At 58.1% G+C, this 24,608-nt stretch overlaps 1 protein-coding gene across 3 annotated transcripts; it reads left to right on the top strand.

The window, feature by feature from the left end:
- The first annotated feature begins 739 nt into the window (after positions 1-739).
- Positions 740-24,033, top strand: TMCC2 (transmembrane and coiled-coil domain family 2). Of its 3 annotated transcripts, XM_065854744.2 has the most exons (5): positions 740-972; positions 8,898-9,404; positions 21,810-22,744; positions 22,979-23,114; positions 23,625-24,033. In XM_065854744.2, exons 1-5 carry the CDS (start codon positions 811-813, stop codon positions 23,934-23,936), a joined length of 2,052 nt encoding a protein of 683 aa, XP_065710816.1. In that variant the 5' UTR covers positions 740-810; the 3' UTR covers positions 23,937-24,033. The 3 variants fall into 3 exon arrangements, with proteins under 3 accessions (XP_065710816.1, XP_071673785.1, XP_065710817.1); XM_071817684.1 differs by lacking the exons at positions 740-972; positions 8,898-9,404 and adding an exon at positions 14,991-15,380; XM_065854745.2 differs by lacking the exons at positions 740-972; positions 8,898-9,404 and adding an exon at positions 17,933-18,430.
- The last annotated feature ends 575 nt before the right edge of the window (positions 24,034-24,608 follow it).

Genomic DNA, 24,608 nt, shown 5'->3' with positions numbered 1-24,608 from the left:
TCAGGGGCAGCGCCTCAGCGAACCGCGCTGCGAGCGCCGCGGAACCTTTATCGGGGCGCCGCGGGGCAAAGGGGGAGGAGGGCGGGCGGACCCCGGGCGCGCTGCATGCCGGGAGCTGTAGTCCCGCGGCGCCGCGGGGGCCCCTGGGAACTGTAGTCTCGGGAGGCCGGCGGGGGTCCCGGTGCACCGGGGCTACCGACCACTCTCCGGGGCCGCCGGTCAGCCTGAGGGGAAGGCGGGGGCCGGCGGGATGAAATCGGGCGGGACCCAGAGCCACGGGCGCGCTGATGCAAAACGGCGAAGCCTCCGCGGAGCCTCCGCGGCGGCGGGCCGGCCCGGCCGCTCGGTCTGCACAGAGGGCCCGCGGGGCTGCGGGAGGCGAGGAAAAATGATAATAAAAAATACAATAACTCGATATTCTTAAGGTAAAACAATAGGCCGAGCGGCGCGCCCGGGCGTCGCTCCGTCTCCGCGCTGCGCGCAGCGGCAGGCCCGGCAGCACCGCGCGCGGCGACAGCTCCGAGTCGCCGCAGCCAATCGCCGCCGCTGGTCCCGCCCACCGCCCTCCGCCATTGGCCAGCGGCGCCGCCACTCAGGCCCCGGCGGCGGCAGCGGCGGCGGGGATGCCGATGCCGGCTGGTGCGGAGCCGCCGCGGCGCGGAGCCGCCGCCCGGCCCGGGCACGGCGGGGCAGGCGCGGGCGGGGCGGGGGCGCGCAGCCCGCGGGCCCCGCAGCGGCCGCCCGGGCGCTGCCCGCCGCCGCCGTTGCGGTCGTAGGCTCCCCCGCCTCCCGGGGACGCGGCGCACCGGTATGAAGCGGTGCCGGTCGGACGAGCTGCAGCAGCCCGAGGAAGACCCCGGCGCCTCGGAGGAACCGCCCGGCCCCGCCGCCATGGAGGCCAAGCCCGGGGAGGCGGTGGCCCCCGAGGCGGGCGCTGTCCCACCGCCGCGCACCAAACCCCCCGACCTGAAGGTGAGCAGCGGTACCGGAGACACCGGGGGGCTGGCGTAGGGTGAGCATCCTGGTGGGGTCACCGGAGGGGCGAGCACTCCTTAGAGTCAGCAGCAGAGTTACCAATAGGGCAAACACCCTATGGCATTACCCTTGGGGGTTGCCAGGGGGATGTATGACTTGGTGGGGTACCAGCATCCTCACACCCCAGTCCCTGTTCTGCTACAGGTGTGACCTTGGAGAATGTGAGATGGCTCCTGGATAAGGATGATCCTAGGATGAGGATGCTCCTGGGATGGGGATGGTCCCAGGATGAGGAAGGTCCCAGAATGGGGATACTCCTGGGATGGGGATGGTCTCAGGATGAGGAAAGTCCTAGGTTGGGATGCTCCTAAATTGGGGATGCTCCTGGGATAAGGAAGGTCCCAGCATGGGAATGCTCCTGGGATAGGGATGCTCGTGGGAGGAAGAGGTCCCAGGTTGGGATGCTCTCAGGCTGGGGCTGCTCCCATACTGGGGATGCTCCCAGGGGTGTGGGTACACTCCTGAGGTGTGGGTGTTCTTGCAGTGGGGCCACCGCCCAGGGTCGAGATGCCTCGTGGTAGGTTTGCACAAGCCCGTGTGGGGCCAGGCACTGCCAAGGCCATGGCCCTGCTGCAGCCTGGCCACCAAGAGCATCAATAACAATAGGGTGGTGGTGGGAGAGGCGGGAGGACTCTGGTGACAACACCTACCCTTGGCGGGGGGCTGCGGGCATGAGGGTTGCACCCCAGAGCAGGTCTGGAACAGGCTCTGATCTCCCGAGCAGGCTCTTTTAGGGTCCAGGCGAGGGTAACAGCGCTGTTCCCCAGCGGAGGGGCTGAGCAGACCCCAGTGAATCACCACCATTGTCTCCCCGATGCTGAGTGTGGGGGAGATGCTGGGAGGACCACGAGCTGGTAGGATTAGTGCTGCAGCAGCCGGTGTGTAAATGGCCCCGAGGCCGCTCCTCCTGTGCCTTCGGGCTGTGTCCGGTTAATGAGGAAAACAAGTTACGCGGCACTGCAGCGCTGCGGGAGCGACGGGAGCCGGTCCCCGGCAGCAGGGCACAGGCAGGGATGCGGACAGGCAGGGCAGGCTGGTCCCAGGTGAAACTGGGCAGAAATTTCCAGTGGGTTTGAAAGCAGAGCAGCTCTGACCCCCTGGCCATTCAACAGGGTCCCGCTGGCCTGGATGCGGTTGGGGTTTGATGTTGCAGAGATGAATTCCCTGCTTGTAACTTGGGGGTTCTGAGGCGCTGCAGTATGTCGCGGCTGCGGGCAGAGCGATGTGGCGGTCGTGCCGTGGTGGTGCGGAGGTGCTGCTTCTACTCTTTGGTTTCAAAAGGACCTGTACAAAAGTGGAAGGTGTCCCTGGTTACCCAGGGGTGGCCTGTCATCCAGGACAGACCCTTGTTGCGGAGCACCCCAGCCTGTCGCTTTCCCTAGAAGGTCTTACCAGCACGGTCAAGGTCACAGGGGGGCTGGGAAGCACAGCCAGGTCTGCCAGGCTGCTGCTGGGCCTGTTTGCATCCCTTCCAGAAAGGCAGCCAGGAAATAAAAACCCCCGTTCCCATAGAACTTGCCCCGTGGTTGCAGGACGCTGCTCGCTGTGACACGTGGTGCCTTCTCCTCGATGTCCGAGCAGCCACTCCTGCTCCTGAGGCTGTTTTGGCTTCACTGGCATGATGTACAACTGCTGCCGCTGCCCTAAAAGCAGCTGGAGGCCAGAGCCCCGTGCCAGGGGAAGGCACATCCATAGGGATGTGGTGCTCAGGGCCACCCGAGGCTTGGTGGGACAGGACTCCCTTACCTCAAGGAGGCTCAATTTGCCTTGTCCAAGGTGCTTTTTCTCATCCGCATCATCACCCAGCTTCTCTCCGTCCCAGCTGGGGCCCTTTTGACCTGCACAGTGAGTTTGAAAGGGGTGGGAGCTTGGGGCAGCTTGCGATGGGGACGGTCACCACACCAAGGGACCTTGGGCGGCACGTCCAGCTCCAGGTCAGAGCTCAACCTGGTCTGCAGCCCGGTCCTGCTCACAGCAACAGCAGTGGCCAGACGCCCATGGATTTTATCGATGTAAGGATGATAGCCTAATGCAGGTTTGCTTCGCTGTGCTCACCTTTAACGCATTTGTAGCTCAGCAATTAATAGCCTGCACAGAGCGAGCCCTCAAGCTCGCTTTGCCAGGCAGAACGCATGAAAAATTGCGTCTGGGTGCTGCCCACAGCTTCCGCGGCAGAGCCGGGCGCTCTGCCTGGCCCTGCCACAGACACCACCCGTTCAGCCGCTTCGCCTCCTGTTGCTACAATTAGTGCCATCATTAATATAATCTTAAAGTTTTCGTGCCCCAAACTCCCCCCTGGAGCTGCTCTCCCTGCTCTGCATTTGCCACGCACCAAGACCCACAGATTTATCTCCCCGTGTGCTACGAACAAGGATCAGAGGTAAACTTTTCTTTGCAGCCAGCTGCAGATGGATTTGAGCTGGCAACCTGGAAACAACAGGCTGCCTCGTGTCATCTCCATCCCCTAACCCCGGCAGATCCGCGGCAGCTTTCCCTTCCCCAGCTCCTTCGCTGAGAGCGAAGGCTCCATTAGGAGATAAAAAAAAGGTCTGGCAAGAAGCAAAGCAGATGTGTGACACATAGTTCTGCTCAAAAATCTGTTGGGTGGCAGGGATTGCTGCGCCCTGCAGCAGAGTGACTGGCTCCATACAAAACACTGCAGGAGGAGACATCCAGCCTTTGGTGGCTGCTGGTGTGTCCAGGCTGTCCCCGCACCGAGGTCATCACCTCTTGGTCCTGCTCCCACTTCCCCTGAGCATCTCTGAGCCGAGTGTTTTCCCTGGGTCTCTGTTTTCCCGAATGGGTTGATCTGGCCAAGGGCTGAAAGTTGAAGCCTCACATCGTTTCCATCTCCAGTTTCATCATCTCAGTTTTCATCACTCCAGCTTTTCCCACCTTTGAACCCAAAAGCCGAAAGTCGAGAGACACCGACCTGAGGCCTTCCCTCTTCCCAGGGCCTCATCCAAACCCCACATCCATGGACAGAAAGTTTCTCTTGGGCTTCCCGGAGCTGGGCAGCCTCTCCTGGAGCTGAGAAACACCTCCTGGGGAGGAGGGAGGTAAAGCACAAGGGGATATCCCACCACAGACAGGATGTGCAGCACAGGTCCTGCCCTGAGCAACGAGGTTGGGATAGGGATGGCTGGAGGGGATGGGGCGAAGCATTAACTTCCCATTTACTCACAGCAGGTCAAACCCACTCAGATAATTTAATTCTTTCAAAGGTCCCTCACTACGAGGGAACGTGCCTGGGGGTGGAGACCCCTGCTGTGGTTCAGAGGCCCTCCCATGGCGGTGCCTGTGTAGGTTGCTCACTGCAGGGAGGATGCGCAGGACTCCTCCTCTCCATAAAGGTCACCAGCCCCTATTCTAAACCCTCAGGTACATTTATATTTAATTCCTCGTACGAACAATTTTCCAGGCATATTTTGGTCTTGAAAGGACACCGCCAAGGTGAGCCGGCTCCCCCGTGGTTAGCGGGATGAAGCTGTTGTCAAGCAGCTTGAGCAGGAGCTGTACGGTCCCTGGAGCGGCCGCATCTGTCATCCCCAGGAGCATTGCTCAGCAAAAGCTCTCGGGCTGCTGGTGGGGACCCCAGGGGGACCCCAGGTCCCCAGGGAGAGGAGAGCATCCTCCGGGGCGGGGGGACAGTGTGTGTCCCCAGGGTTTGTGTGAGGCGCGGTGCAGGGGTGAGAGCCGAACCAGTGGAGGCGGGTGATGCTTCCCAGCAAATACACACTCGTGTTGGTGTGGGATGCTCGGCTGAGGCCAAGCGCACAGTACCCAGCTGACCCCTGCACATTTGGCCCCCTCAGGGTCCCCGTCCTCCCTTCCCACCCAATTTCAGCTCTCAGCATCGGTTCAGGAGACACAGAGGTGCTGCTCACGGATTGCTTCCTATGGGAGCACATCTGGCTCCTCTGGGCACCAGCAGCAGAGATCTCACCCTGCAAATGCCCCCCGAGGTCGGGACCTTGTGGGGGTTCCGGAGCCCCCTCGGCCGGAGCCACAGCTGGGCAGGCGATACCACCCCCCAGATGTTATTCCAGAGAGCTGAAGGAGCTGCGTGTCACTACAGCCTTTTGGTAGGGCATTAAACACCATGACTAACGGTTGTCACATGTTTCCTCTCTCATCCTGTCCCCAGGAGAAGCGTGTGTGGGGGAGAGCTTTATTTTCCATTTTAGAACATCTATACGTTTTCCTCGGCGTTTGCAGCAGAACAAGGACTCCGGATGCTGGTGTGAGATAGGGCTGTGAGGGGCAGCTGGGCCGGCTGCCACCCATAGGGGACAACAGTGTCCCTGGTCCCCTGCTCTGGCTGCTACAATGGGATGCTGGCTGGAATGGCTCCCCCCATGCCTTAAAATATGGGATGGGATAGGTTAGAATGGGATGGAACAGTCTTCCACTGTGGCTGTGCGATGCCTCCGAAGAGCTGCAGAGCCTTGGCTGGAGCCCCTGGGCATGCCAGGGGCATAAATAATTAATAACAATAAAAAGAATTGAGCAGGACTTCACAGCATGTGGCCGTGCTCTGAGGACACGGCAACCAGATCCCCTCCTCGTGCGCCTGAAAGCCGAGTAAGAGGTTTGGATGTCAGGGCAGAGCTGGGAAACCATTTGGCGATAAACCGGGAGGTTTCGGAGCGTGTGGCTGTTTGGCAGTGGGAGGAACAGCAGCTCTGGGGACACGGCCCGGGTGGGATGGGGGGGACACGCAGCCCCTGTCTCTCCCGTGGGACATTACTGAAGAACAGTGTCCCAGGAAAAACAGTCATCCGAGCCACTTTTTTCTGGCATGATATGTTGGTTTGGGTTAAAATTAGGTTTTTTGGCTCTTGGCTGGGTGCAGCTTGTCCCTGCAGCTCTGGGCGGTGGGTTTGGGGTGGGGAGGATTCATGCAGCCCCCACTTGGCTTCTCACCTTTAAGAGATTAGTTCACATCGGTGGATAGACATGAAAGAAGAGGCAGAGAGTGCGACCATGGTCAGCCCGGGGCTGTGCTCAGCCAAACCTTGTGCCTTGGTCTTGACCCCCCCGCAGGCAGCAAGAACTGAGCCACTTACGGGGCCGTGAAGCAGGAGCCGCTCCTTTGAAATCTGTGGAAACACGTCCCTGCTGCCGAGCTGAATACCCCAGCTGAAGAAATGAAAAAGACAAAAGAAATAGAGATATTTTTGTGTTAATCTTAGTGTTTTCCAGCTGGCCACACTGAGAAATTCATCTCCGTATCCATCGCATCGGTGATTAAGGAACGGCTGTTCCAAAATAGCCCGGGCAGACGCTCTGTTCTGAGCCACGAGTAGTTTTGTGCCAGAAAAAATGCCTCTGCTTTGGAAGTGCAATAATATCCCAGAGTAACAGAAGAAAGCAGCATTTTTACATCAGCAGATTCTCCGCAATAACCGGTGCAGAATGGCTTGTTCTGCTGAGCGCTCCCCACGGCTCTTTGGTGTAACGAGCCTGACAAGCCCCTGAGCCTCTGGGAGTCCGAGCCCAGGGCAGCAGTGCTGGGATTCCTCCTTGCTCCCCTTTTTCCCATTCATATCCCTTACCATCCCACCAGGATCCCATCCTGCAGAGCCCAGAAAAGGTTCTTTCAGGAAAAGCTGGAAAAGGCCTGAGGAGCGGCGTTTGTTTTCCTAAAATAGGTGAATTTCTATTAGACTGAGCTCTTGGGTTTCCACCTCCACGCTACTGCTGGAAAAACATCCTCGCCTTTATTGCCGGCTTGGCTTTTATTTCATTTGCTTTACCCTCAAGGAAGAGAGTTGGTCGTTTCTTTTCACCTGGGCCTTCTAAAGAGCGAACCGTGGGTCCCAGGGCATGCCATACCCTCCATGGCAGAAATCTGTGCCTTCATAGTTATTACCTATCTAACACTGCCTCTGTTTCCATAGAGACTCTATAAATAGAATAAAAATTTAAATCACAATTTCCCAAAGCAGCAATTTGGCCCTGTAGATTTATTATCTACTTCCTAGGAAAAACCAGAAGGGTAGAAGTTTTCGTTATGAATGGTTAACAGATGGATTAAAGGGTTTAGTGCTACGGGATCTAATTGTTGATTCCTTGTCGGCATTACAGGTGTGATGAGAATTAGGCCCTAACGGATTCGGACCTCGTGGCTTTAATACCTGGGGTTTTTAGGAGGTGGAGTCCTGTCTGTACGGCCATGAAATCCTCCGCAGCTCGCGGAGCTCGTGTCTCAAACATCGCCGCTTTTCTAAAATCCGGGGTTTTTGCCAAGTGTCTGCTGAGGCTATAAGTAGCTCCCGGTTTGGAGCCGCTTCACGCTGGTTTTCAAGCACGAGTAAATGGCAGCACCAGAGTTACGGGAACCAGCATCCCCAGGGAGAGTCCCAGCCCCAAAATGGGTGGTGAAATGGCCCTGGACGTCAGCAGGGTCAGAACTGGCGTCCTCAGGGGCTCAACCCCAAAACAGAGACAGAGCAACAGGGCAGACTTGTGCTTTGTGATCTGCTGCGTTCCCGATGCTGCTCTGGGAGGCGAGAGGATCTTTATGTGTTCCAAGATCATTTACTTGCGATGGACCAGGGAGGTGGGATCTGCTGAGCCCTTTGCAGATGCTGGAAGCTGCCCCAGTCAACCACGACAGGGGGTTGTGGGGGACACCCAGCTGAAATCTGCCATGGATGCAAATCTGGGCGTTCCAGTGGCTGTGGGGAAACCATTCAGGGCTGACCTGGCTGTAATCAAGAGCACGATCTGTTCCACCATCCATATTGCATGACTTCACCGTGGCCAGCATCCGTCCCGATTCCCAGGAGCCGGCAGGAGAGAAACCCTGTGCTCTATGGGAACACAAGTGTCGCCCCCTGGGAGAGAAAGACCCAGGGGAGCGTTGTGTCCCCGTCTCCTGCTGGAAGCCCAGTGGGACTGGATTAGCTGGCACTGGGCCACGAGCTGCAGTTTCACCCCTGTAAGCGAGTCCAACCTGGGCTGTGCTTGGAGCTTGTGGATAATTCCCCAGGGAAAAGCCCTCCCCGATCCCTCCGGGAGCACGTTTGGGAGAGCAGGTGGTTCTTGGCACTGTGTCGGTGGCCAAGGCTCCAAGGCTGGGACTAATCCTGGTTCGTGCAGCTAAGGAAAAGGCTGCTACATCCTCACTGCCTGCAGGGTCGGGGTCTCTGTGGAGCACATGGCGTTGGCTGCAGCAGGAACCCACCTCCTGCCATTGCTCTGAAGGGTCTTTCTGCTTATCTTGCTACTTTTTGTAGTGTCCAGCACTCATTAGAGACCCCTCTCTGGTGTGAAGGATGCTCTTGAAGCTGCAGACCTGAGCTGTCCCGAGCCACCATGCTCAGCCCTGTGTGTCATCCTGTCATAGAATGTCCTGAGCTGGAGGGACCCACAGGATCATGGAGTCCAACTGCTGTCCCTGCACAGGACACCCCACAGGTCACCCCGTGTGTCTGAGGACGTTGTCCAGTCTCTTCTTGAACACTGTCAGGTTGGGGCCGTGACACCTCCCTGGGAGCCTGTTCAGTGTCCAGCACCTCTGGGTGAAGAACCTTTTCCTCATGTCCCACTGACCCTCCCTGGCACATCTTCTGCCATTCCCTGGGCTCTGTCACTGTCACAGAGAGAAGGGTAAATGGCCACTGATGTTTAATACTTTTCCATGAGTATAAAGCGCAGTGCTGGCGGCAGGGCTTGTTCCCTTTCGCAAATCCCTTTGGACTGATCTGGGGTCCCCAGAGCCCTCCAGAAGCAATTTAAGCCCTCAAGCTTCAGTGCTAGCACGGGCACAGTCCGTTAGTGCCATGTGTGCCGAAGCGGTGCGGTGCCTTCTTTTGCTGATGGTAACAAAGCTCGCTTTCTCTCTTTTCCTGCAGAAAATCCAGCAGCTTTCTGAAGGGTCCATGTTTGGCCACGGCCTGAAGCACCTTTTCCACAGCCGCCGGCGGTCGCGGGAGCGCGAGCACCAGAACTCGCAGGACTCGCTGCCGCCGCACTACGGCGCGTCCGACCACGACTCCCCCGACGAGAAGGAGCGCTCCCCGGAGATGCACCGCGTCTCCTACGCCATGTCCCTGCACGACCTCCCGGCGCGGCCCACCGCCTTCAACCGGGTGCTGCAGCAGATCCGCTCCCGTCCTTCCATCAAGCGCGGCACCAGCCTGCACAGCGGCAGCCGGCGGGCCAAGAGCGGCTCCTTGGAGCCCCAGAAAGGGAGCCCACACCTCGGCCGTAAGGCCCCCCAGGACAGCAGCCTCACCGCCATCCTGCATCAGCACCAGGGCCGCCCCAGGTCCTCCTCCACCACCGACACTGCCATCCTCCTGGCCGAGAGCGGGGCCGTCTACCTGCTCACCGAGGACACCGAGTGCCTGGCCGATAAGGTGGGGATGTGCCGTGGGGACATCGCTATGGGGGACGCGGGGGCAGGGCTGGGCGTAGAGCCCCCCAAAATGCTGTTGGGAGGAGACTGTCCCTCGAGGTGATGCTGGTGGCACCGGGTGCGTGGGACAGCAGGCACAGCCGGGTCCAGAGGCTCCTGGCTTGATGCTCTTCTCGCAGGGAGGTGAAGGCAGGGATGTGCCCTGCTCCGATTTCCAGAGTGGGATTTGAGGGAGAAAAAAAGGGACCTGGCAAGAGCTCTGTGGGACCCCCAGCACGGGATCCAAGGGGATCCTGGGCAGCCCGGCTCCGGGCGTCTGTAAGGGCTCATCTGGGCTGCTGCACATCAGTCCTGTCTGAAGTGATTTTTTTAAACTGCTCTGCGCAGAGCTAATCGAGAGGATGGTATTTCCATCTAGTGTTTAGCCCTGTTAATTATGAAAGAGCTGAGATTAGCGCGTTGGCGCGGCACGCTGAGGACAAGGCGCGGGCAGGGAGGTGCTCCGGGTGCTGGTGGATTCTGCAGCGGCTTCTCCCCTCAGCCTTTGGCGCTCGGGGGGGTGTCACAGTCTAAAACCCCTCTCTGCAGCACAGAGGGATAGATGCATCTTGATTTTTGGTTAATTTGCCGGAAAGGTGGTTCTTACAGGAGAAGCTGTGTAATAGGGCTGGACAGAGCTGCCAGGGTGGGATAGCAGGGGCTGTCAGATCCGTGCTCTCCTCCTCTCTTGGCACTGAGTCTCGGAGAGGGAAATCTGACCCGGAGACTTCTGTCATCCTCTGATCTAATGGAAAAAAGGATCAAGCAGATACTTTTTCTTTCTGTTTTCGCTCGGCAGTTTGAGCGCCAAGCTGCAGCTGACGCTCGCGGCTTTGCGACTGCTCCCCTGCCACGGGGACGGGGCCACCGCTGGGACGTGGGAATGTTGTCCCAGAGGATAAAAACATCCTTGTACTCACAAGACAGAGTTGCGCGGGTCCTCCTCTCCCTCCTTTACAGCGTGCAGATCAGAGCACTCTGACCTGCTGGCACAAAGCACCCCAACCAAATGCTCAAGCAGGGCTGGGGGCAGTTCAGGTTGTTCATTTGAACATCCACAGCCCAAATTTCTTCCATCTGGCGCATGGCATCGCCCTTGCAAGGAGCTCAGTCCCACTGAGCCATCTGGGGTTACGGCCAAAACTTTGTGCCGAAGCAGTTTGCAGCGGGACAGAAGCCCCTGGAGGGAGGGGGAGCCGAGCGGGTCCGTGTCCGCTCGCAGAGCGGCACAAAGAGTGTGAAGAAGGGGATAAATAATTAACTACATATGACACAAAGAGTAATAAGAAGACAGATGATACTGCGGCCTTTGTGAGGCAGTGGAAAACATAATCTATTTAGAGAAACAAGAGTTATGTGATATTCTCATGGCGTGTTATTTTTCCATAGCCCTGAGGAAACGCAGCCCCGGCGCGCAGCAGAGCGGCTCCTCGTCCCAGGGACGGCTGGTGCTGCCATGCTCTGGGCTCCAGAACCCGGCACGGCTCCGCAATCGCTTCCCATCGCCCTGTCCCTCCTCCCCATTTCACCCTCTGTTTGGAAGCCGCTGCCCCAGGGGTGAACAAGGCTCCTGTGAAAAGGCCGTTTTCCCCCCACATATTTCACGCTGAATTTTCCACCGGTTGTGTAAAGGCCTGAGCACACACCGGATTAAACCCTCGCGGGATCGCTCGGCCTCAGCGAGCGTTTTTTGAACAGCTACTGATTTTTTTTTCCCCTAATTAGCTTCACGCAGTTTTCCCTCCCATCACCTGCACCAGTTCCTTGCTCTGTGGTCCCCACCAGCACTGGGCCACCCTCAGCCCCTCTGGGGCCGGGCACACACGATTCCTCCCCCCTGCACCCCTGAGTACCCCCAAGAGGCAGCTGTTGGGGTGCAGACGGGGTGAGTGGGACTACGGCACAGTCTGGGCATTTGGTGCCGGGCACTGGTCCTGTAATTTGAGAGATGCCTCGTGCTGCTCGTCACGGGGAGCGTCATTGAGCAATAACCTGTCACCAGCTGTCACTGCACATTGGGGACCGAGCTGGGGACAAGGCTTTGCTTTCCGGGATGACACCCACCTGGAGCACATGTGTTCATGGCTGCCCCACCTCAGCCTTCCCCACCATGCTCTGCTCACCTTGTGCGTCCAAAGAGCAGCTCCCACTAAGGGTGGGGTGACAACACGGGGGCCCTGATGTCCCCTGCTTCCCGCTGGCGATTGCACATAGATTGGGCCTGATGCTTTTACCAGTTGACTCTGCTCCGAGAACTGGCGTTCACTGCTTTGCTCTAGGATGGATCTCTGCTCACTGGTGAGCACATCGGATGGGCTGGGGGAGCCACTTCTCCAGGTTTGTGGGCACCAAGGGCTGGGAGCACCGCTGGGTTTCCAGCAGCCACCTTCACATGTGTCCCATCGCGTGTGGTTCGCTTGCTCAGCCAAAGCAAGGTGGCGTTTTCGAGATGTATGAGAGGGGATCTTATCAATGCTTACAAATATCTGCAGGGTGGGTGTCAGAGGATGGAGCAGACTCTGTTCAGTGGTGCCCAGCGCCAGGGTGAGGGGCAACGGGCACAGACTGAAACACAGGAGGCTCCATCTGAACACGAGCAGAAACTTCTTTGCTGGGAGGTGCCAGAGCCTGGCCCAGGCTGCCCAGAGCGGGTGTGGAGTCTCCTTCTCTGAGCCATTCAAACCCCCTGGACCCACCTGTGTGATCTGCTCTGTGACCCTGCGTGAGCAGGGCTGGGCTGGGGATCTGCAGAGCTCCTGCAACCCAACCAGCCTGGGGTTCTGTGGTACTGTTGGTGTCGGTGCATCCAAGGGACCACGTGGCTGGTGTTGGTGTTCCACGAGGGGATGTGCCGGCTGGCGGACGCGGTGGCACGTGTGACAGCGCTGGTGGCAGCGGCCTGGCAGGGGCAGGGGGAGGCTGCGAGCCGGGACTGCGCGTGGCTCTGGGATCGTGCTGGAGAGCCTTGTTCTTATGTCACTAATCTCCTCCTGGTGACCCGCCAGCACCTCGTGGGACAGACGGGCATTACCAGCGGCAGCGGCTGTGGGGTCTCCCCACCTCCCCCGATCCCCTGGGCTGGGGACAGCGGAGCAGCGGTGCTGGCGGGTCACAGCGTCCTGGGGGGACCCTTGTCCCCATCCAGGGCGAGCGGAGCTGGAGCGGGGAGGGCGCGGGGTTCTGTGCCTGGTGCTGCCGGGGAGCTGCACGGATGCCTGCGGGGACTGCGGGATGGTCCATGTCCAGGTGAGCCCCCCGCTTCCACCGGGCCCCCCTAAACCCCCAGGAGCAGCGGCGGGGAGCGAGCGGGCTGGAGCCGCGGGTGGTGGCCGTTAGAGGGCAGCGTTACCGCACCGGAGCGTAGAGTAGTCTGTCTGTCTGTCCGCCTGTCAGTCCGCACATACCCCCAGCCAGCTGCTCCCGGCTGTCCTAGAGGGATCCACTCACAAGTGTCACAAGTGTAGCAAGTGCTCAGTGCAGCCCGCCAAGCAACCCCCGACTCCCTGCCTCGATTCCCCCAGCTGGCAAGAAAGGGAGTGGTCAGTAGGTCAGAGAGGTTCTCCTGCCCCTCTGCTCTGCCCTGGGGAGACCACACCTGGAATATTGTGTCCAGTTGTGGCCCCTCAGTTCCAGAAGGACAGGGAACTGCTGCAGAGAGTCCAGCGCAGCCACCAAGATGCTGAAGGGAGTGGAGCATCTCCCGTGTGAGGAAAGGCTGAGGGAGCTGGGGCTCTGGAGCTGGAGAAGAGGAGACTGAGGGGGGACTCATTCATGGGGATCAGTATGGAAAGGGGAAGTGTCAGGAGGATGGAGCCAGGCTCTTCTCGGTGACAACCAGTGACAGGACAAGGGGTAATGGGTGCAAACTGGAACACAGGAGGCTCCATTTAAATTTGAGAAGAAACTTGTTCCTGGTGAGGGTGGCAGAGCCTGGCCCAGGCTGCCCAGGGAGGCTGTGGAGTCTCCTTCTCTGCAGACATTCAAACCCGCCTGGACACCTTCCTGTGGAACCTCAGCTGGGTGTTCCTGCTCCATGGGGGGATTGCACTGGATGAGCTTTCCAGGTCCCTTCCAATCCCTGACATTCTGGAATTCTGTGATTTTATGGCAACCAGGGCCAACTTTACCCGTATATCAGGTGAAATCTCCTTTCTCTTCGCTGGTGGAGGCAAAGCACATCCTCCCCTCCTACCCAAACTCCCGGTGAGTTCTGGTGTTAAAGTCCCAGATGAAGGAGCTAAAATAAGCCAGAGGTGACAGCAAAAGTAAGCAGAGGGAATGAGGATGTAAAGCTGCCCCCCCTGCATTCCCCCAGCATCCAGGCAGGGTCCCAAGGGGGTGATCTGTGGAGCACCTGTGTGCAGAGACCCTAAGAGTGCCAGGGGTTTTCAGGGGGAATTGCTGACCTTGGCTGCAAACTGAGCCCCCATTGGGCACCACTGAACTGGAGGCGCGAGAGCACTTGTGTCCAGGTTGGCTCCCACGTCTCTGCCTCCGTGTCCCTGTGTGTCGCAGGGGAACGGGAGCCTGTGAGCGCAGCGGGGTGGTGAACTCGCTCCCTCACTCCCATCGGGATGGTGCTTCGAGGAGCAGTTTGGGAAAAGCAGGTAATAGCTGCAAAGACAAAGATACCCGAGATTGCTGCTTAATTAATTCAGGAGAAGAAGAATATCAGACTCTCGTACTGATTCACCCCCTAGCAAAAGACATCGTGTTCCACAGCCTTCAGTGACATATGGCTGTTGTTTCCAGCCCACCAGCAGCTCCCGCTCCCAAGCGCCACCCGTCCCCGGGGGTTTGAGTCAAGCAGGTGGCTGGTGCACGGGGTGGGTGCCCAGGGCAGGATTGGGGAGCAAGGGGTCCTGTCTGTCCCGTGGTCTGTCCTGCCTGCTCCCTGCTGCTTGGGTTATAGCTGAGAGTGGGATTTGGCTCTTGAGTCAGGATGAGAGAAGCGGGGTCCTGCCTTGTGACTCCTCACCCCACTGCAGCTCTGCCTCTCCCTGCCTTCCCACTCTAACCCTTCCTACCAAAGATGCTCAAAATTCCCCCCCCGGCTGCCTAAGCACCTTGTTAGAAGCACCAAAACCCAGCTGCAGCATGGGCTGGGGGCTTGTGCTCAGTGGTTTTAAAGCTGTGTCACCCAGCAAGCAAAATAGCACTGTTGCTGGAGCTCCTGGGGTTATACCCTCCAGTAAAGACAATTTTTCCTAAGGTTCTCCAAGTGTAGGAAGGACCGTGAATAGCTTCACCCACAAGAGGTGGTCACTGAAGTGTCCCAGTGACCTGCAAGCCCCCAACCTGGAGGATGCAGTTTTGGATTCTGCAACATTGGGGGAAGCACGACGTGGATGGGCACAGGACTCCCCGAGCCCAGGGCAGGCAGTGGGGATGGATCCCCATCACCCCAGCGATCTACCCATCTGTTCCCACACGTTTGCTCTTCCCTGGGTGCTGTGGCAGGAACACGCTTCCCGCCTGTTGCCAACTGGGAGCCCCACGGGATGGTGGCACCGTTAGAGGCACCGCGATGGCTGGTTTGCTCATTCTCTGCGTGGTTGGGAAGGCAGCCCGGCGAGGCAGCGCTTGGCGGTGCTGTTTGTTCTCCCAGCACAGTTGGAGGAGCAGGACCGGCCCCTGCGAACACCCAGCGTGTTCCCGCTCCCCCCAGGCTCCCTCCCTGCTCACCAGCCTGCGCTGCTTGTTCCCGGCTGCCTCAGAGCCTGGCGGTGCCTCCTCCGCAAACACACGCCGGAGGATCCTCTGCCCCTTCGCCTCCCGAACCGCAGCCATGACGGAGGGAGAGGACCCGGCCGCCTCGCGGAGCACCGGCCCAGCGCTTTGCAGGGGCGAGCAGGGCGTCCTCGTGCCGGAACAGCATCCTCCCGACTCCTGTGCTGGGAAAAGGATATTGCTCTTAAATTCTCTGCTGGGTGTCTTTGTAAGTAGCTCCCTCCGCTCTCCTTCCTGCTAAGTGAGGACTCGGGATGGCCAGGAATATGGGGTGAAGAGCAAGGTGGTACCAGTAGGTAAAGTTCAGGCTGCTGCTTGCAAGGGTTGAGGTCTTGGCCACTTGTTTTGGCCACCAAATGCCCCAGGGGACATGAGGTTAAGGAGCAAGATCTTCACCTGTATCAGCATCCTGGCTCCTGATGATCCATACGTGGCTTTTCCAGCCTGGTTGAGGACGCGCTAGTGCGTCTTGGCTGCTCTTCCTCCCTTTTTTAGTAGCGACTTCTCTACGCTAAGCTCAAGCCTTGTGTGTTCCTGCTAAGCCCAGCTCTGGCTGCTGCCTGTGCTGGCCAGCAAAGGCAGAACCCGAGTCCAGAATTTGCCTTGTGTTTGTGTTGCATTGCCAGGTGACCCATCTCTTGGTTGAGATGCTCAGACCGGGACTTTGTGGGCGTTCAGGGCCAGATGCTGCACCACTCAGCACCGGTCCACACGTGTCCTGTAATTTTGTGTCTGTCCAGGGGTTTCCTTTGCATAGGACTTGGGTTTTATTTTTAAATCTAGCTCTTACATGCAGGCCTGAAAAACGTAGCTGCCGCTTTCTAAGTGCTGGACTAAATCTCCCAAAGCAGAGCTGGTGCTAAGGATGAGGGGGAGTCCACCAACAACCTCTCTGGTAATTTCCTTGCAAAAATCCCCATTTTTCCCATGCTGGTGGGGTTTTTGCATCTTGCCGAAGGGGAAATGTGGCACCACTGCTCCACCTTGCTTTGCTGGGGCATTAATAGGCTACGTTCTTGCTTCTGCAATTATTTGCTAATCCTAAACTTGCCCCTGTGTTGGGGAGCTGAGAACAGGAGGTTTCCTATGAATCAATCTGCTTGAGGTCCCCAGTAAATAAAAGGAAAACGCTCTCCAGGTCTCATAGCAGCAGCTTGCCTGCAAAGTCGCATCCCGAGCATCCTGGCTTTTATCAAGCCATCACTTCTTGAGCCTCCTCTGGGGAAATCTGTGCTCCTCTGGTGGCCAGGGACAGCCTGGCAGGTCAGGCAGGGTTTGCCTGGGGGCTGTGAGCTTGGCAGGAGCTGTGGGAGGCTCTGAGGGGGCTATTACAGTTAATTACAAGCTGGGAGAACCTGTAGCATAGAAGCAGAGATGGGCTTCAGGGTGGCCCCGCTGCTTGAAATACGGGAAACGGAGCTGGGAGCAGGGAGGGTGTTTTCCAGGGTGTCTCTGCAGCTGGGGGTTTTTCCTGCCCTGCTGAGGTGGTGGAAGAGTGATGGGAAGTGACCTCTGGCTCCTGTGCTAAAATGAGAAGTGATGCTATGAGAGATGTTAAACCAAAGATGAACGTCTCTCGGTAACCTACCCTGCGTCGTGCCCAGAGGGACCCACAGCCCGGGGCTTGGCCAGGCTGCAAACTCTGTCAGAGCTGTTGTCTTCTGGAAGGGAAGCGTTCCCGCAGGGATGCCGTTGCAAAAGCGTCCACAACAGGGTTTAGGGAACTCACATTTGCAGGATACAAAGGGGCCAAGACCTGGGGACGGTGCTTTTGTGGAGCTGTGGAACCAAACCTTTCAGATCCATCCGTGCTGGCTCAGGTTGGTGTTTGTGCTGCTAAGCCCGGGCAGTGCTGGCTGTGCTGCACAGCTCAGGGGTGCAGCGTGGCACCCAGAGCCTCTCCCACACTTCAGGTTGCATTTCCAGGGCATGGACGGACATTGGGACAGCCTGACAGACGATGGGGCAGAGCGATGCTTACCTTGTCTCAGCTGTGGGAGCAGCACCATTAAACATGCATCTAGGTCATGATCAGCTAGTCGGTCCAGCCTGGACGATTCCATGTGTGGCTGAAGATACTTCCTAAGCTGTTGTCTTCATTTTTTTTGAGAAATAGCTAAACCAGAGGGCTGCAAATGAACCTTTCTCTTGTAGCCCATTGTCTGTGGTCACACAGAGGCTCTGATCTGCAGCCACAGTTGCTTTGGGGTTTCAAACAGCCCCAGCATCCCCAGGGCACGTTGAGGGCTTTAGTCTGGCACGGCATAAGGTTCAGGGCTTGAATTCTTCTCTCCATGGCTCTTATCCGGGCCTGATCCTCTGTGTGACCCCTCAGGTTTGGGCTGAGTCAAACGCACAAGCTCCAGGGCTCCTTTCTCACCCAGGACCTTGGTCTGGCCCCTCACCAGCTCCACCAGCCCTGTTGTAAATGCAGCGCCCAGGGGGTGACTCCAAACCGCCACCGGCTCCTGCAGAACCAGAACTTGCTGTCATCCCCGTTTGCTTTTCGGATATCCTATTTAATACCTTTTTAATTGCATGCGAAGTCTCCAACACTTGGTATCTGGTCAGTTTTCTGTGCGTTGCGTGTTCTCCCGCGGCAGAATCGGGTCGGTGACACCTTCCCCATCGCTCTCCACGGCGTGAGCAGGTTAGCAGCGCTTTGCTGGACCCGGGTCATGGCCAAGACACAACCTGGTCCTGACACAAGTGGCTTTTTGCTCCCTCGGGCTGCCCGACTCCTTGCTCAGCGACTGTATTTTCCCCGCACATCCATCCCGTGCAGGGTTTTGCTCTGTGCGTGCGTCTCCCGGGCTCTCTGTCCTGGTGTGTGACACAGCAGATGACAATGGCCGGTGTGACCCCCTGCGTCAGGGCACAGGCAGCGTACGGGGCTGGAGGCGGGGGAATATCCCGCCACAGGGACGAGGGGGGGTTTGCATTACAGCCCTGAAAGCCGTAAACAGCTCCGGCAGATTTCCTGAGTCGACAATCCCGCCGCACCATCGGCTCCATCCCAGCGCTTGCGGGACGCGGCTGGGGACACGGGGACAGCCCTGCCGGGGGGGTCTGCAGGAGGGTTCTGCTCCTCCCTTCCCTCCCCGCTGCTCCCCAGAAACTTTGCTGCTGCCAACTGCCGCGCTCCCCCTGGCCATGGCAGCCGGGGCGTCGCTGCCGGGCTCTGTGCCACCGCGGGGACGCGGCCGAGCAGCCCACGCCGAGTAGCCCCGGGGGACCCGCGCCCGGCCCGCCATGGAGGTAGGTTCCCAAAGCCATCGGGCTTAGAGTAAAACCGCGGGGAGGATGGCGATGGGCAGAGAGACCCCCCCAGGGCTGTCGGTACCTGGGTTTGTGGCGCTCGGTGAATGAAACCCGCCGGAGCGACCCGTGCCGGCGCTGTGAAGATGGGGTGGGAAGCTCTGCTGCGAGATGAAACCCCGAGGCTGCCTCCCGGCGTTATGTAAGAAAAATTATTCTCTGGCTGATAAATGAGCAGAGGCAGCTGCTGCCGGCCCGTTGTGCCCGTCTGGGGACAGCATGGGGACAGACAGGGGACACAGGGCCACCTGCTCTGATCTCTGCTGCAGGCTTGAAAGGAGGGTGGGAAGTGTGAGTCAGGGCTCCTGCTTCTATTTTCAACGCCTGGGGTGGGTAACGCGGTCTGGGGGGAACAGCGGCTCCGCTCGGGGCTGCGAACGCGCGTGGGGACGGGGCTGGGCACACCCGGAGCATCCCCTGGAGCGCTGGGCTGATTGTGGTCACCTGCTGCTGTCCCAAATTACACTGATTAAACACCCTGAGGAAGAGAGGCTGTGGAAGCACCCATTTTTAATGACCACCCCAAAAATCAACCTCCCTGTGTCCGCTGCTCACCTGTATTTCTCTGCTGGCTGTGACCTCTCCCTTGTGGCTTCTCATGGCCACCAAGGGCCTGGGGCGCGGCGACACCGTTACTGCAGAGCCACCCGATCAGTGCAACAGCTCCTGGGGTCTGTCCTGCCTGCCAGCATCCCTCAACAGCTTGGCAGCACTTATTTTGTCCACTCTTGAAGGCTCATATGGTTCTTCCCATGGCCGTTTGGTCCCCAGGCTGTATTACAGCGGTCACCCTCGTAGGGACAGTCCTGGCTCAGGGTGATGCAGCGTGAGCTGCGCTTCCCGGTAGGCTACAGGGTATGGAACACAAAATAGTTCAGGGCATGAGCGAGCATCTCAAGAGTTCTGTTCTGGACTTTGCAATAACTGTGTGGCTTCTTAAGAATGGGTTTAAATCCCTCCCGGTTGTGGGTGTGCCGGGGGACCCACAGCTGGGGATGTGGCCCCAAGCTCCTCACCTGCCACCTGGGCTTTCTTCCACCGAACCCACAGCAGTAAATAAACCAGCATTGCATAATTGTGCCTGGCCGTAGCCCTCTAAGTACTGTGTGCTCAGCTTATTAGCTTGAGCCTTTTGCATATCTCAGCTCTCCTGGGTTGAACTCTGTTGATAAGAATGGTTTTTCTTCTTGTGTCCTGCATTCCTCTCGCATCCCACACCAGCCCCTGCTTTCCCCTCCAAGCCTGCCTGCAAAACAAGCGCTGGAAACCAGTGCTTTGATTTCAATGCGCCTACCAGAAGGTTTGCTGCATGTAGGGAAAGTGTGGCTTTTACTAATCCCCCGGTTAAATCCACTGCACAGTCATTTAAGCTTGCTGGGATTTAGCAGGCACTGTCTGTTAATACTGCAGAGATCGGTATTGTCTTTTGTTCGCTTGTTGTTTTCAAAGCAATAACCTGATTCATACGATGTGCCCCGTGTCTGAGAGAGACCAGAGCTTTCAGTGGCCTTGGGGAAGGGATTTCACCCCGACTGTGTCAGCATGGACGGGTCTGTGCATTTACCACCCAAATACCCTCCCACAAATAAATCCAACAGACTGGCTTCGCAGGGGCAGACGTTTGGGTGATTCCCAAACCTTTCCCTGTTTGGAAACAAAGTTTGAGCGACTTCTCCCCTTCATTGGCTTCAGCATCTCCAGGGCTGCCTTTTCCTTTGCCACAGCCGGTTTGTCCATTACTGTACAGAGAATTCCGTATCACGGTGAAAAGTCTGTTTCCTGCTGCTTCTAATTTCTTCCCCTTGATAAGAAACCGAAGTGAAACCCTTCACGGTGCAGCTGGACGGCCCAGCCTGGCCAAGCAACTAAGAATAACCCAGGAGCAGGGTCTGAAAACCCCGCAGGTTCGGTGGGAGTTGTTTTTGTTGAATAAAAAAGTGCCAATCCAGCTCCCAGTTCTGCTGGGTTTTCCCTTTGCTCTCATCCTCCAGCCCCATATTCCAGCAGTGTTTTTGCAATGGAGAGAGAATAAAGCCCTGAGGAGGGGGCTGGGGGATGCTGGGGGATGCTTTTTGCCTTCCCAAAGAGGCTCAGACCCCTGCAAGGTGTTGAAAACACCAGCACCCCTGGGCTCCCAGCAGCACTGGGGAAGGAGGATGTGCAGGTAAATACCAGGAGGGCAGTGATGGTCCCAGCTTTTCTGATGGTCCCAGCTTTTCTGATGGTCCCAGCTTTTCCGAGGACCTGCGGCAGATGGGAGTGTTGATAAGCAGCATCTTGAGAAGGTTCCTCCCTCCCACGCAAGGCGTTTCCTGGTGATAACACACTCCTAAGTAACCATCTCGCAGCATTATCCCTATTAAAGGGTCACTCGGGGAAAGCGTGATGGAAATGAGAAATTATTCAGGTCTGCCAACAGTATTTAACTTTCAAGCAGCCCTTAATTAGAAGCCAGGAGCCATTTATACAACCACTGAGATTTGCATAAGAATCTGCTTATAAAACCCAGCAACTGGAAAGATTTAGTGATGTTTTCTCGTTAAGTGGCACAGCAGCGCGCTGGGGTTGGAGAGCGCGAGGCGGGACCCTGAGGTGCAGCCCAGGCTCTAACAGGGATTTTAAGTGTGGCCTCAAGCAAGTGATTTCTCTCCCAGTGCTCCAGCTTTTCCATCTGTGACATGGGAATCGGCACATGTCCGAACTTTCTAGGTGGCAGCTTGTGTTTGCAGAGGGGGGGTCTGGCCTTGCCAGGTGAGAAACCGCAGCAAAGAAAGACGAGGAATCCCTGCACCTGCGGCTCCGGAGTGACCTGCAGACCCTGTGCGTCTAGGCTAAAAGCCAAGTCTGAAAGCGAGACTAAAATACCTCTGGGTTGCTCCATCGCTGCTCTCACTGCTGGGTTGATGATGGGTGTCAGTTTTAGCTCCTTTTGCCCCACTGGCGCTGGGTGTCCGTCGGCCCCAAAACGCGGGCGCTGCTTTCTGCACGGAACAAGGGCAGAGAGTCAGAGTCGAGCTCCGGCAGCAGATGCTACTTGCTGAAAAAACATTATCCCAAACCTGTCCTGAAACACTAATTATTTTGTTGCTGCGCCCTCTAACTGGCTTATTCCTGGGATACCAGTACGGCTGGGAAATGCTTAACCAGATGGAAAAACAACGCTTTTCACTATTGTTCTGGTTAACTGTTCTCCCACCCAGCTCTTGCCACCCTCTCCCTCCTCTGCCCCCACCCCATTCCCTTCCTGCCCCCTCCCCAGTGGCTCCCTGAGAATTTGCCCGATGCCTTGAGCATCTCACTCTTCTCTCTTTGCTGGCAGCTGGACAAAGGGGACGTGACAGCGCTCAACCTGCCCTCCAGCACCGGGCACGGCGACACCGATGGCACCGTCTGCCTGGACGTCCCCGACGGTACCCCCGACCCTCACAGGACAAAAGCTGCCATCGAACACCTGCACCAGAAGATCCTTAAGATCACCGAGCAGATCAAGATCGAGCAGGAGGCCCGAGATGACAACGTGGCCGAGTACCTGAAGCTGGCCAACAACGCGGACAAGCAGCAAGCCTCCCGCATCAAGCAGGTTTTCGAGAAGAAGAACCAGAAGTCGGCGCAGACCATCGCGCAGCTGCACAAGAAGCTGGAGCACTACCACAAGAAGCTGAAGGAGATCGAGCAGAACGGCCCTTCCCGGCAACCCAAGGATGTTTTCCGGGACATGCACCAGGGTCTCAAGGATGTGGGTGCCAACGTTCGCTCCAGCATCAGCGGCTTCGGTGGCGGCGTGGTGGAGGGTGTTAAGGGAGGGCTCTCGGGGCTGTCCCAGGCCACCCACACCGCCGTGGTCTCCAAGCCGCGGGAGTTCGCCAGCCTCATCCGCAACAAGTTTGGCAGCGCGGACAACATCGCCCACCTGAAGGACACGTTGGACGATGGGCACCCGGAGGAGGCTTCGCGGGCTCTGAGTGGCAGTGCCACCCTGGTCTCCAGCCCCAAGTACGGCAGCGATGACGAGTGCTCCAGTGCCACCTCCGGCTCGGCTGGTGGCAGCAACTCAGGGGCAGGACCGGGCGGCTTGGGGAGCCCCAAGTCCAACACGCTGGACAGCCACCACAATAACTTCGACACCATCCTGGAGGAGCTCCGGGAGATCAAGGACAGTCAGTCACACCTGGAGGACTCCATGGAGGACCTCAAGGCCCAGCTGCAGCGGGATTACACCTACATGACACAGTGCTTGCAGGAGGAGCGCTACAGGTAGGGACGGGCAGGTGGCAGCACATGTCACCCAGGGCGGCTCTTTGGCGACTACGAGGCCACCGTCCTGGGCTTGTTCAATGCTTCTCCCATGAAGGATCACACAGTGCTTTTCCTTCATCAGCCATAACCAGGAGGGAGGTGGGTTGGCAGGTCCAGGTGGTTTCTCCAGTGTCAGGGGAGCCTGTGGGGGGGTCCTGCCCTTCCCAGTGTCCCTCCACCCCCCTCATACAGGTACGAGCGCCTGGAGGAGCAGCTGAACGACCTGACCGAGCTCCACCAGAACGAAATGACCAACCTGAAGCAGGAGCTGGCCAGCATGGAGGAGAAGGTGGCCTACCAGTCCTACGAGAGGGCACGGGACATCCAGGTAGGGGAGTGCAAGGGCTCAGCCCCATATCCATGGGCTGAGGAAGGGACCCTGGGCTTGGAGGGAGGGTGGACACGGGGGATCCCTTTCTCCAGCCCCGGCAGATGAAGTTCTTGCTGTGACGCTGTCACAACAAGCAGCAGGTAACAGCCGTGTCCCCAAAAACCTCTGTCTGTGCCCCAGCAAGTCCCCAGGTGCTCAAGGCAGCACAAGGCTCTGTGGGGATGGCTGCAGCGCTGGGCTGTTACAAGCCACATGTGGGTCACCACGTCCCTGCTGTCCCAGTTTGGGTCACCTCCCCTGCTGCAGAGGGTACCCCTGGCACCGAGACCTTCCCCAGCACAGGCAGTGTGGGACATGGCATGTCCTGGGCATTGCAGAGGGAAACCCCTTCCCAGGCAGGGCGGTCACCATGCATTGAAGCTGTGCAAGGTCTGAGAGCACAGGGCAAGTACCAAAAGCCCTTGTGGGACATCCCCGGGCCCACTGACCCATCCTGTCCCCTCACAGGAGGCGGTGGAGTCCTGCCTGACGCGGGTGACCAAGCTGGAGCTGCAGCAGCAGCAGCAGCAGGTGGTGCAGCTGGAAGGGGTGGAGAACGCCAACGCCCGGGCGCTGCTGGGCAAGTTCATCAACGTCATCCTGGCCCTGATGGCCGTGCTGCTCGTCTTCGTCTCCACCATCGCCAACTTCATCACCCCCCTCATGAAGACCCGCATGCGCATCCTCAGCACCGCCCTGCTCGTCCTCTTCCTCTTCTTCCTCTGGAAACACTGGGACTCCATCACCTACTTTCTGGAGCACGTCCTGCTCCCCAGCTGAGCTGCAGCCTGGAAAGCCACCCCCCGGGGTTTTCCATTTCCCACAGAGGAGGGAGTTGGGGGGGCCAGTGGTCCAAAGCCTTCGAGTTTTTTCTTCACACGCTCAGTTCTGTTGCTTTCCTGACCCTCCAATCCTCGCTGCAGCCGGCAGCGATTGCTCAGAGCGCGGCATGTGGGAGCCAGGATCCATCGGTCCTCTGGGGTGTTCGGGGAGGGTGGGGAACAAAGAGAAGTTTTTGGAAGAAACCGATAATTTATGGAGCACTGGGTTTTTCTAGGGGCTTGGGGTTGGTTGTTTTTTAAGGTCATTCTGTTCTGAAAGTCTGTGGGAAGGAGGTCTGTCAATGGGAAGGGTTGAGCTGGACCAAATCCAGCTCCTGGAGAACTTTCTGCAGAGGGAAGAGAGGGGTTTGTTGGGGCTGGGTTTTCCCTTTCATCCTTGAAGACCAAGATGGCAAAAAGCTCGGGCGCAGAATGGAGCGAAAGCGAAGCACGTGGTGAAGGAGAAAGCAAGTCCGAGGTGAATGCAGCAGGACATGCACATCCCACCAACCTCTCCCAACTGCATCACAGCCCGGGGCTGTGACATTGACCCCGTGTCCCCACGGGAGCCTGGGCAGACACTGGGGACAGCACTAGCACCAGTGAGATCCCCCCCTCCACCACTTTCCCT

Source organism: Patagioenas fasciata, chromosome 21, assembly GCF_037038585.1.
Source record: "Patagioenas fasciata isolate bPatFas1 chromosome 21, bPatFas1.hap1, whole genome shotgun sequence".
NCBI classification, from domain to species: domain Eukaryota; kingdom Metazoa; phylum Chordata; class Aves; order Columbiformes; family Columbidae; genus Patagioenas; species Patagioenas fasciata.
The sequence above is the reverse complement of the archived record's forward strand: the minus strand, read 5'-3'. Positions and strand labels throughout refer to the sequence as shown.